The 12,159-nt window shown below is 45.9% G+C and overlaps 2 protein-coding genes across 8 annotated transcripts; one reads left to right on the top strand and one right to left on the bottom strand.

Moving 5' to 3' along the window:
* Positions 1 to 3,463: 3,463 nt before the first annotated feature.
* On the bottom strand, positions 3,464 to 5,670 carry Mlc-c (Myosin light chain cytoplasmic). 3 transcript variants are annotated; one of them, XM_076118201.1, is made up of 5 exons: positions 5,504 to 5,670; positions 5,390 to 5,417; positions 4,658 to 4,839; positions 4,277 to 4,423; positions 3,464 to 3,847 (listed from the first exon to the last, which is right to left on the bottom strand). In XM_076118201.1, exons 1-5 carry the CDS (start codon positions 5,504 to 5,506, stop codon positions 3,764 to 3,766), a joined length of 444 nt encoding a protein of 147 aa, XP_075974316.1. In that variant the 5' UTR covers positions 5,507 to 5,670; the 3' UTR covers positions 3,464 to 3,763. The 3 variants fall into 3 exon arrangements, with proteins under 3 accessions (XP_075974316.1, XP_075974314.1, XP_075974315.1); XM_076118199.1 differs by lacking the exons at positions 5,390 to 5,417; positions 5,504 to 5,670 and adding an exon at positions 5,074 to 5,265; XM_076118200.1 differs by lacking the exons at positions 5,390 to 5,417; positions 5,504 to 5,670 and adding an exon at positions 4,969 to 5,109.
* An 845-nt stretch (positions 5,671 to 6,515) lies between these two features.
* On the top strand, positions 6,516 to 12,154 carry grp (serine/threonine-protein kinase grp). Of its 5 annotated transcripts, XM_076118194.1 has the most exons (7): positions 6,516 to 6,870; positions 7,362 to 7,453; positions 8,738 to 9,127; positions 10,002 to 10,153; positions 10,367 to 10,567; positions 11,150 to 11,454; positions 11,521 to 12,154. In XM_076118194.1, exons 2-7 carry the CDS (start codon positions 7,383 to 7,385, stop codon positions 11,722 to 11,724), a joined length of 1,323 nt encoding a protein of 440 aa, XP_075974309.1. In that variant the 5' UTR covers positions 6,516 to 6,870; positions 7,362 to 7,382; the 3' UTR covers positions 11,725 to 12,154. The 5 variants fall into 5 exon arrangements, with proteins under 5 accessions (XP_075974309.1, XP_075974307.1, XP_075974311.1 ...); XM_076118192.1 differs by having other exon boundaries at positions 11,150 to 12,154; XM_076118195.1 differs by lacking the exon at positions 6,516 to 6,870 and adding an exon at positions 6,877 to 7,282 and having other exon boundaries at positions 8,925 to 9,127; positions 11,150 to 12,154.
* Positions 12,155 to 12,159: the final 5 nt, after the last annotated feature.

The raw sequence follows: 12,159 nt of genomic DNA, 5'->3' as shown, positions 1-12,159 counted from the left end.
ATGTTAATTCCCGCACTGCTACGTTTAACTTCTTCTACTAGGTACCACTTATTATCGTTCGTGAAACATTCGTACCTCAATTCAGTGAAGCATCTATCTAAATCCAAACCCGGACCAGCCACCTTAACCGTTATCACATTATAAAACTGTCAAGCTAGACTATCTTACTCATCATACCTATGTTTCGTAGCCCAAATCTCTGCTACTATCGAGTATCGAAAACTGTTGTCTAAAAATCTGATCAGCACCTGTAGCTGACGTCGTAGAAACATTACAGGCAGTGCATTTGAAATGTCTATCTCTCGATATTCGATAGTGCCAATTGTAGAGGATCGCGCTACTGGTACTCTTAAACTTGAATGAACTCACACGTGATGATCTACATAATATATGTAAGAAATATCAACTAGCGGTGTGCCGCTGTTTAGCAACAAGCTAGTAGGTAGACAGCACGCGTACAGCATGCGGCAGTGTGAGTACACTGAGTAGTGTGACAACACTGACAACCGCCGCGCGCTGGGTACCCACTTGATGCTATAATACTGTATTGTTACATTTGATACAATAAGTGAGCGAGATCGAGTAGATACCTACACCAGATCCACTGCCCATTACTTATTTTAACATAAGTGTGTAATGTAATTATGTACCAGTCTATACTGTCTATAAGTAATAGATTTTGACAAATCCTTATTGCATGGGACTAGCGCGTAGTCATAGGCTCAGCTCAAGGTACCGTCCGGCCGGGCTATGAGAGCGAAGGAATAGAAAGCGTGTTGTGCACTAGCTTGGACACTACAAGCTAACTCGAAAACATAGTCGGCTGATGTCCAGAAATGTGACCGCCCGCCCGCTGCCCCGGTACTCGAACATCACCTAAAACATATACTTATTATTTATTATCATCAACCATATAGGTACTAACGTATCTATGTACCTACCTGTATAGTCATAATCATTATTTGGCCGAAATGTGGCAAATATAAGACACATTAACATGAACATCGTAGTGTTTATTCTATCACAATTCACAATATAAAGTAGCCACATATTTAAAAGTGAAACGCAACGAAGATCTAAAACAGAAGAAATTTGAGAGCTAAATGGGTGTCAAGTTAGAGGCAATTTCCTTCACAGTGATGAGTGAGACTGTTGTTGTTGTTCAACGTGGCTCACTCAACTACCCAGCTACCCACTCTCAGATGGAAATAGGCAAGAGTTTTGATGAGTAAACGCACAGTAAATGGCTCCGTGCTAAATATCTACTCGTTTTTTTAGACATTCTCTATTTCGTTCGAAAAATGTTATTGAACTAGGTAGTTATCTTAACACCTACGTCCTTCCTCACTTATGTATAGTTAGTGCGTTGTGTTGGGGTCACTCGTATCTAAAAAGTTTTTGTTCCAAGACTCCTATTCAGACTGTATCTCATGAACCGTGATAGCTATACAGTTGAAAATGTTGAAATATTCACAGATGACGTATTTCTTCTGTTGCTTTAACAACGTAAGTACCTACCTACTTATGCTAAAAATCTAAATAAAATAAATGTTTGAGTTGACTACCGCGCAACAAACGTGATTGTTTTGCTCTATGTGGTCTCATATCTATACTAATCTATACTAATATTATAAAACTGAAGAGTTTGTTTGTTTGTTTGAACGCGCTAATCTTAGGAACTACTGGTCTGATTTAAACTTGACACGTAGATACCTGTTCTTTTCTTTTCCAGAAATAGGCACTGGCCACGTTTTGCCATTATTTAAGTTTATATTTTTTTACATTAAACATGAAAGCTGGATTCGTGTTTCGTTAAGCTGTATGCCAGTCGCTAGTCGGCACGACGCCATTCTGCCGACACAAACAGACACTAACCAATCAGGGCGGTTCTCATAATGCTACGGATATGAAGTTGTCAGCTAATATGTGCTAAAAGTGTTCTATTTAGGGCCATATTTATTTTAAATGGTGGTGATCGCCACGCCTCTACTAGTGCGTTGGGAGGTCGATTCCTACATGAGGCAAAAAATAAGGTCAAAAATCTTGTTTCGGGTCCGGTTGTAGGAACCTACTTAGTGTGCGGTGTTTGTATGTTTGTCAAGTTCCCGCGACGCAAGAACAAGTCTCAATGCGGGAGTTGCTATTCAAAAAACACGAAAACATGAAATCTCAACAAAATAGTTATAATCGTGTGGTGAGATGGTGACATCCAAATGAGTATAAAGCCCACGCCCGGTTGCACCGTTTCTGAATAACTATCGGATAGCTTATCAGAAGAAACTGGCAGGATTTCTCATTCACGTGCACAACACAGATCCGTGAACTGTGAAGCTAGCCCGCAGGTTATCTAACATTTATTCATAAGCTGTGATACTGGCCTTAAGCATATTAATTTTAAAATCTTATTTATATTTGCTAAAACCCATTAAAAGCAACGTATTAAATAGTAGCGCGCGCGAAGAAAACCGCGGGCCTTTCTACGCGTCATCCTGTACGCTACTAAAAACGCGCGATAGGGTGCGTGCGTAAAGCTGGCTAATATCAAGTTGACTGGACTCAGTAAGTGGGAAACATCCGATATCGAGATATCTCTATAAGCATCTGGTGACAACATAAAGATAATCTGTATCTACCATAAGTCCACTACCTACCGGCTAAGCCGTGACCAAACCTACTTATTTACTGTCATTATCTTGAAATATCTTGTAATGATTGGTATCACTTGATGCAGCTCTGCAGACTCCGACGCAACGCACGAAATTTCATAAGAATCGGTCAAGCCGTTTCGGAGGAGTATGGTAACGAAATCTGTGACGCAAGAATTTTATATATTAGAAGATGTTATAATGACACTTATCTACAAGTCTACCCCTGGCACAGAACAGCACGTAGCCCAGGCACGTAGTATTTCTGCCGTTATAGATATTTAATACGCCCTGATTGAGAGTAATCATTTTATTATAGCTTCTATGATAATAACATCGTTTCAGAAGATTAAATAATGCGCTCCATCCATAGGTACTAAGCCAGTGCTGGCCATTACTTACAACTGGCGACGTATCATGTGTCCGAGCAACGTATGGCGTTCACCTTCACCCCATATAGTATTAAGTGCGTGCGTTAACAACAAACAAACAGTGTAGGTATTTCGTTTATATGGAATGCGCCTGGATCGGCACGGCAATACTGCAGTTGTGTCAGCAACCAAGCAATGTTCGAAGACTCTGCCTAGCGGCCGCTGTGCCATTAATAATGTACCTACCTTTAACATGATGAATAATTCATCATGTTAAAGGTACGTACCTATCCAGAATCATATAATAATATTATCAGAATAATTATTATTCGGTGGAACAAACTGCTGCCTGTGCTGTCCATTGTCCGATCCGAATATGAAACATGAGTTGAGTCCACAGATTAAAATGAAAATACCAAGCACAACCCAAGAAATAAAAAAATCAAGTAGTTATTAGAAATACTTTATTATCTGTACAAACATTAGAATACATAAATACATATTATTATATAAAATTAATAATAACTAATAAAATTTTGGAATACATTGAACGGGAATACAAATACGGAATCGTAAGTTTCAATAAACAGTCTAAATATACCACGGGCGAGGCTCGCCGTAAATGCGCCGGCGACGAACCTCCGTCCGGCCGCCGCTCCTATATACCTACGTCGTTATTATAAGTACCTTACATATAAGTTATACACAGAGCGATTAACAGACACTCAGCAGCTTGCAGTCGCCACCTCAGCCCTGCATGATGAGGTGCACGAAATTCTCGTAGTTGATGTTGCCCTGCGAGTCCTCCTGGCCCTGCAGCAGCTGTTCCACCTGCACACACACACACACACACACACGTCATATCTAGAGATGCCATCCGTCTGGGTTTCCCCGGATTTGTCCTAGTTAAGAGGGCATCCGGGGAGCGTCTGGGGAAGGTTTCATTTGTAGACCGGGTTTTAATAAAATTATAAATAAAAAAAGATTGGGTCGCCTGCGAGACACGCATTATGCTCGCACACCACGATCAACCGACAAACCAAGTATATTCACCATTCCCCCACTCCTCCCGTCGCGACTGCTCTTCATGTTGACATGTCGGGCTTTCGAACTCTAAAATCCGGGGTTTTCACGCGTCTTGTCCGGTTTTCCAAATTTTAGAGATGGCACCCTAGTCATAGCACACACTATCACCTATAGGCAGACTCAATCACTACCAATATGGTATTTGAATGACTTGATGTGACAAGTATTAGTTACCTCATCATCACTGAGCTTCTCTCCTAGAGTGGACAGCAGGTGACGCAGTTCAGCAGAAGAAATGAAGCCATTGCCATCCTTATCGAAGTGGCGCAGCCCCTCGATGAAGTCATTAGCAGTATCACCACTCCTTGCTTTAGATATGGCCTACAAACACATGGTTTACAATATCAACACTCGGCTGACCACTCTTAAGTTCACAACACCATCTAGATCTGCTACAATACTCAGATTACTCAGTATGACGGCAACTACATTAATTTAAATTTTATAATAGATAACAATAACAATGAAGCAAATTGTTGAACAATAATTAACATTTATCCTGTTTGTTATTCGTTAGCAAATAATACTGACAAGTACTACAAAATGATAAATCACCTGATAGATGGGTAGAAACACTTCAAAAGATATTCTCTCATCGGGCTTCAAGTGGAGAGTGCACTTCTTCACGTCTGACTCGGTGGGGTTCTGGCCCAGAGCTCGCAAGGCATCTCCGATCTGTGCTACATGGATCTTGCCATCGCCACGTGAATCAAATAGTTGGAACGCCTCCTGAAATTCTGCAAACATCACCATATGAGTAATTTGACCTAGTTTACAATGAGTGAACACCAAACATAGTAAGTATGAGCAGTGGCTGCGACAAACGATCACCACCACTGACCACTGTCAGTCACTCAGCGCTGTACCTTCGACTGAGGTGAGCTTGAGCTTAGTGGGCGGCTCGTACATGAACATGTTGCTCAGGGCGCGTGTGGCGGTGCACTGTGCGGTGCGCCACACACATCACTTACCGCTCGACGCGCTCGGCGCGAGGCCAGCGGCCGGCCGCGACACCTGGATCGTTTTAAAATACAAAACCATATAAGGAAACTAGGGCGCTTGTAACAGCCACCGCTTTCGGTAAAGACGTTGATTGACATGACATGAGTCACGGATTACGCGAACGCCACATCGCGACTCCCCGCCCTTCGGCGCCTCGCGACATACATTCACCATTTATTTTTGTATCGTCCTGTTCATGTTTATCAATACGCGAATATGTACGTACGTGGCAAACTGTTACCTGACGGAATTAAATAAAAACGTTATCAGTTGTTGACGACTCACCTGCTAACTGATCTTCGGAATATCCAGCCTGTAACAATAAGCACATTAAAACAACGTTAAAAATTGTTCGATAACAAATTAATGGAACAAGATCAATTTTAAGGAAGTAATTACCATTTTTAATATAAGTAAACCAAAGAAATCTTTCCTTTAGCTAGAATTATTTAAATTATTTACGATGAGTCATAAAACAAGTATGTAGTTTAGATATTCAACAAAACAATACATTCAATGACAAATCGTCCTCAACTCCTTACTCCTCTCTAGTGCCCTCCATCCATCTTTTTTTCAGTAAACAACACTCAACTTTATAATATACCTACATGATAAAACATTTGATATTTTTTTAATATCTCTGTTTCATTACAAGCCATCGATAAAAATGGAAAACTAACATATTCTTTTATAGATTTTGTCTTTATATACCCAATATTCTTAATAATTTTTATTTTCTATTGAACTTGTGACCATAAACAAACCTCTTAAACTCAGTCGACCAACAGGCCAACACTCAAGTCTTCTGCCAACCTATAGATAGTCCCATCCCAACTTAAACGACTGAGGATTTGGTTGATGATGGATAGTCGTTTTTTAAAACCAACCCTCCATGATGTTTCAATGGGCCATGATTGACCTTGATAGCTAATGTTATGATCTGAGTATAATCTTCCGTTGTTGGACGCGCAATCCAACATAACTTAGCTTCCCAACATTGACGAACTGCCTCTTTATAAGCCCAAGGTTGGATGGACCCTTGGACTGTTGGTCGTATACTGTCGAATATGTAGAGCCAGAATGAATAAAAATCTTTTTTCACTATTTTTATAGTTTATTCCTTATAGTTCCTGTTAAATTACGTATGAACTAATTATATCTTATGAATTAAAGAAATATTTTTATATAAAATGTAAACTGCTTTTAGCATATTAAATTAATAACAATGTTGAGTAACAGCTTTTGCTGTCAATTTTAAAAACTTCATGAAATTTAGACGAAAAGGTAGGTAGGTATCATTTCTTTATTGGTGCGCGTAATGCAATGAAGGCGAATGATTAGAAAAAGTTGCCAGCCTTTGGTGTTTATATGATAACCAGTAATGTCCATTGTCCATTAATTCGTCTATGCTTCAAGTCTCAGCTGTGAAAACGTTACCTTCTTGTATTTTTTATAGTTTAACTTTGAATACCTATTTTATTTTAGTTCTATTTTCTATTTTATCTGCAGAAATGCAAAATTTTGGTCTAATGTACTGTTTTTATAAATGTGCTGAGAATAATAAAGCTCTTCCTTGCTAAGGATGATCTACTAATTTACGCAACATATTAGAACGACGCTGTCGTGGAACGCGACGTTCGTGCAGTTCGTGGTTGTCTCGGATAGTCGGCGAATCAGCGAGCGAATGGCGATTGGTGAACGGGCAAAACGGGCGTAGAAGAAAAGAAAATGGCAAAATGGTGTGATCCATTGATCTTACTCAGAAGGTTAGTGTGCAGATTGATATAGATTAATTTGGACACTTTTTCTTAAACAAAGACTGTATTTAATTTCCCAAAATATCGTGCTAATTTTCGCAATTTTGGGAGAGCGATTACCGTTATCGTATTGTGTGGCGAGTCGTCGACAGACAGGCGGCGGCGCCGTTCGGCTTTCGCTTTGTTCGCTCATCTCCACGTGCCTTCCGCCATTTAGAGTAGTTTTATCGTCTGATTATCGTCAATTTATCGATTTTTTACCGTCAATTGGTATGAAATTAAAAGACAGTGTCGCAGGATTGCATATTTTACTGAATTTTAATCAATCCTATCGAAAAAATAATAATGCCGCCTGCCGGCGGCGTGGTCGTGTTCGGCGGCACCGTAATGCTGTGGTTATCGCGTCGGCATCAATATCGTCGTAAGTAGTTTTATCTTAGGAGAAACGCGCGGTGGCGGCGGCGCGTGGCCGGTTGGCTGACAGTGCGATGATGTTGCAGGTGACAGCGCGAGGCGGGGCGATGGCGGCCGGCGGCGAGTTCGTCGAGGGCTGGCTCGTCGCGCAAGTCCTCGGAGAAGGCGCTTATGGAGAGTAAGCTATTCACTTGTTCTAGCTTGTTACTCGATGCCTTTCTTCAGCTGTAATTATCAGCGGTTCTTAAAAACAAAAGACACTAGCTTACAAGGAGCTCATTGTGTTCATGTTATACACTGCTGCATTATAATCACACTGCATGGCTTCTTGTCACCCAAAATAACGTAATGTTTTCATTGTTAAATAATACTGAGATAGGTAAATAGGTTCATATATTAAGCTTTTCATAAGCTGCTGAAGACCAGTTTTGCTCAGTATTTTACTATTTATTTCTAAACTTCTGTGAAGACAGTAGTGATTGTGAATGAGTACTTACATTATTTGCAGTATAATACTGGGTATATATTATGCTTATGGATTAGGTAACAACATATTTTTGAGTAAGTCAGTCAACTGCTAGTGCTGTTTGTTGTTAGCCAATGCTGGGGAACCAACACTCAAGTGTTGCACGGACACTACAACTTGCAGGTCACACCTGGCATTGATGACTGAAGTTGTTTGAACTGAGGATATCATGAGACATTATACTTTTGAATATCCTAACAGCATAAGAAAATATTTTAAAACTTAATTAGTGTCTGTCCTATTATCTATCTGAAATCAGGTATAGTTATCTTTAACATATTTTTGTCTTAATGCAATGAATTAATAAAATAGTCCTTGAAAGATTTACTATCTTATTTATTATTTGTGATGTGCTCTCCGTGAAGCTGAGAAATAACAATGTCCATCAGTGGGCATGTACAAATGACACCTTGTGTGTATGCACTTGGTAGAGTATTTCCACACTCATTCAGTGAAATGCAGTGCTTCGATGTGGTGCTTTCTCTGTGTGAGGACAGCGCTTTTTTTCACTGAGATGCACTAGTGTGGAATTCTTTAACACTCATATACTACAGTTTGTGCGTCTCGTTTACTATATCTATTAAAAGATTGTTTAAACACACGTCGTCGTAATTTTCGAACGAGCGTCGTCAACTGTGGCAGTCGAACATATTCGAGCTCGGCTCGGCGGCGCTCGTCCCCAGAGACGAACGCCCAAAGAAATCATAGTATTATTCGAACCGCATCGAATCGGATCACCGTCTGAGCGACGACTAGGCGCGCGACGATGGGCCGCGGCGGTAGACGAACGCGGAACTAGATCGACACTGCAATTCGGAGAAAAAAACGCGAGGCGAGCGAGTCACGGCGGCGCGGCGCATCCTTGAAAGTTTATCCACCCCGCGCGGTCGCCGCCGCCGCTCGCGACTCGGCGCTAGTGTAGAGCTCTCGGCGCAGGGTGCGGCTGCTGGTGCACGCGCGCTCGGGCGCCGCCGTGGCGCTGAAGGTGGCGCGCGCGGCCGGCGCGGGCGACGCGGCGCGCGAGGCGGGCCTGCACCGCGCGCTGCGCCACCGCCACGTGCTGCGCTGCCTGGGCGCGCGCGAGCACCAGGGCCTGCACTACCTGTTCCTGGAGTACGCGCAGGGCGGCGAGCTGTTCGACCGCATCGAGCCCGACGTGGGCATGGGCGAGGCGGAGGCGCGCCGCCTGTGGCGCCAGCTGCTGGCGGGGCTGCAGTACCTGCACGGGCGCGGCGTGGCGCACCGCGACATCAAGCCCGAGAACCTGCTGCTGGACGCCCACGACGACCTCAAGATCTCCGACTTCGGCATGGCCACTCTCTTCAGGTGAGGTGCAGCGCACGCTCCACGCGCGCCTAATGAATATGTATAGCGTCATGATCTGTGCCGGTGTGACCTTGCCGACTCGATTCGCACAACACGTACAAAAACAATACTCTTTTTTTTGTATTTGTAAAAAGTTTTGAAATATTATTTAGTTACACGCGTTTTGTGTACAGTTTGCTAAAACTTTCTTGTTTAAAAATAAGTGTATCTTTAATTGACTCAATTTAACAAATTTGGTTGTTAGAGTTACTTAAGTAACTATCGTCACATAGAAAACGCTCAGACCACCACACCAGCTTTATCAGTGTTTACACGCGCTCATTATAACAAGTCGTTGTATAGAAATATTATTAATTACGCTTGTTTTGCTGCTGTAGGTAGTCCCAGTCCCCAATATAATATTTTCAGGTGTGCTCAGGCAGATGTGGTTAATCTAAAAGAAAAAGAAGAAGAAAGTGTCTAAAATCGATGGATTAAAATTAGTCGTAGACTTGTTGAGTAATGCACTGATTGTAAATACGGTTTACTTTGCTAGTTCATAAGACAGATAAGTGACTTTTTTGGATTCATATAATATAATGACTGTTAAATTTCACGCAGTTTATTCCTGAAATCGCTAATGTTTTGAAACACGAAATGCTTAAGAAACACGTCGCTTGAGGATAGTGACGTCATCGGTTGCATATTATTAAAGACGAACTAGCGTGTCGACTAAGCGTTCTATCTATAAATAAAACAACCACTACGCTGGACGAGCGTAACATAAACTTGTTTCGGGTCGGACCCCAACGTGCGGTCGAAGTTAACAAGATTCCGGCGGAGGGTCACTCGGTCGGAGCGGAGGAGCGGGGTGGTGACGCGTGGCGTGTTGCAGGCACGGGTCCCGGGAGCGGCTGCTGTCCCGCGTGTGCGGCACCGTGCCGTACGCCGCGCCCGAGGTGCTGACGGCGCCGGCCGCCCCGTACCGCGCGCCGCCCGCCGACCTGTGGGCCGCCGCGCTCGTGCTGCTCGCCATGCTGGCCGGCGGTGAGTGTCGCCCGCAGCGCCGCGCCCAGCCCGCCGAGCCTCACGCGCGCGGCTCGTCTCTTTGGTATCCTAGCTGTAGGCGTGCTCGCAGACCCTAAAGTTATGGTACCGAAGTTACGAGTCGCGCCGCCAGCGTCGTCCGCCGCAGCCCGCCGACCGGTAAGATCCTCGCCCGCGCAGTGACCCGCGCTGACCGTCGCCCCGTGTCCGCAGAGCTGCCGTGGGAGCGCGCCTGCGACGCGGACGAGCGCTACGCCGAGTGGAGCGGAGGCGCGGGCGTGCCGGTGCGCGGGCCCTGGCGTAAGCTGAGCGCGGCGGCGCTGGCGCTGCTGCGGCGCGCGCTGGCCCCGGACGCGGCGCGGCGCCCGGCGCTGGAGGCGCTGCTGGAGCACGCGTGGCTGCGCGAGCCCGCCGGTGAGTGTCGAGCCCGCAGGAGCAGCGGCGGCGCGGCCGTGTCAGGTACTAGGTGACTCTGAGTGGGTCCGGTCTCGGAGCCGCCTCGTGCCTCAGCACGGCGCGCGCCGCCCTCCACTGACCCGCGGCCGCAGCCTCGCCGAGGAAGCGCGGCGCGGCGCTTTGGCGATTTAGCTCCGTGACGTGTGAAATGCTCATAAAGCTAGATTACCAAAGCACTGCGTCGGCGCCAGATCTACGGAGCGACGTCTTCGTCTGTGACTCGTACTATGTTGTTATTTTCTAATATATTTTGTGTAACGTTTTATGTATATAGAATTCCCATCTAGAGAAATCGATTAAGTAATGGCCGCGTTATCAGTTTTCAATTTAAAAACAAAAAGCCGCCGTTTTTCTTAAAACGCGTAGATATAGGTAGAACTCCTTTCGTGTCTTCGTCTCGTTAGCCGCCTATAACGCCTCCGCCGTCTCGTAGCTCTCGATAAAATGTATCGAGCGTACACACTCGCGCGATAGACTTTTCGGGAGAGTCTCGGACGGTCGGCGGTCGGACCGAGACGAATCTCCGCGGTACCTCCGCAGAGTGCGCGGCCCGCGCGTGGCGCTCGCAGCCCGGCGACGTGCCCCACTGCGGCGAGGCGCCGGCGCCCGGCGCCGCGCTGTCGCCCGCCGACATGGACGCGCTCATCAGCTACTCGCAACCCGCGCACGCCGACGACCTACTGCTGCACGACGAGCTACTGTCGGCGCCCGGCGCCGCACGCCCGCCGCTCGTGCGCCGCATGACCCGCCTGTGGCTGCGCCTGGACGCCGCCGCCGCGCTGCAGGCGCTGGGCCGCGAGCTGTCGCAGCGCGGCTACGTGTGGCGTCGCCTGCACCCGCGCCTGGTGAGTACCGCCCGGAGCCGGCGTCCGGCGCTCGAACCGACCGAGCTCATCGCCCTTCTCTCTCAGTTGGCGATCGAATACGGCGCGGAGCTCAAGATGAGAGCGTGGGCCCAGCCGTGCGGCGCGGGCGGCGCGGGGGACGCGGGCGCGGCGCGCTGCATGCTGGAGTTCCGGCGTTCGCGCGGCTGCGGCCTGCAGTTCAAGCGCCGCTACGTGGAGCTGCGAGACGCGCTGCGTCCGCTGGAGGCGCCGCCTCCGCCGCTCGCGTGACTTTTCGCCCGACCTGATCGAGAGTCGTTCGATATTTCTGTGATAGGACTAGCTCGATAGCCGAAAAAGTGATAGCACTCGAGACAGAGAGCCGGAGTCTAGTTCGGTCCACACTGGCTATATACGGCTCTTATTGTTTAATGAAGACGTCGGTTGTAGTTATATTGATCTGACTGAATGCGCGCCGTGTGAGGCTCGCGGACGGGACCACAGGCGAGGTGAGCCGGCGTGCGCTCGTTAACGTACGGGTAGCACATCTAGCACGAAGCGTAGTGGCCGGCTCGCTTTTCGTCTGAATTGTTAACGTAGTTATTAAGTATTTTCTTATTATATAAACTGAATTGTTATTAGGTAATAAATTGTCATGCTGCATTGTATTTTGTCACACGATATTTTTGATACATTCATAAATAAAAGAAAATTCATTTAAGTTGT

Source organism: Anticarsia gemmatalis, chromosome 9 (genome assembly GCF_050436995.1).
Source record: "Anticarsia gemmatalis isolate Benzon Research Colony breed Stoneville strain chromosome 9, ilAntGemm2 primary, whole genome shotgun sequence".
Taxonomy (NCBI): Eukaryota; Metazoa; Arthropoda; class Insecta; order Lepidoptera; family Erebidae; genus Anticarsia; species Anticarsia gemmatalis.
The sequence above is the reverse complement of the archived record's forward strand: the minus strand, read 5'-3'. Positions and strand labels throughout refer to the sequence as shown.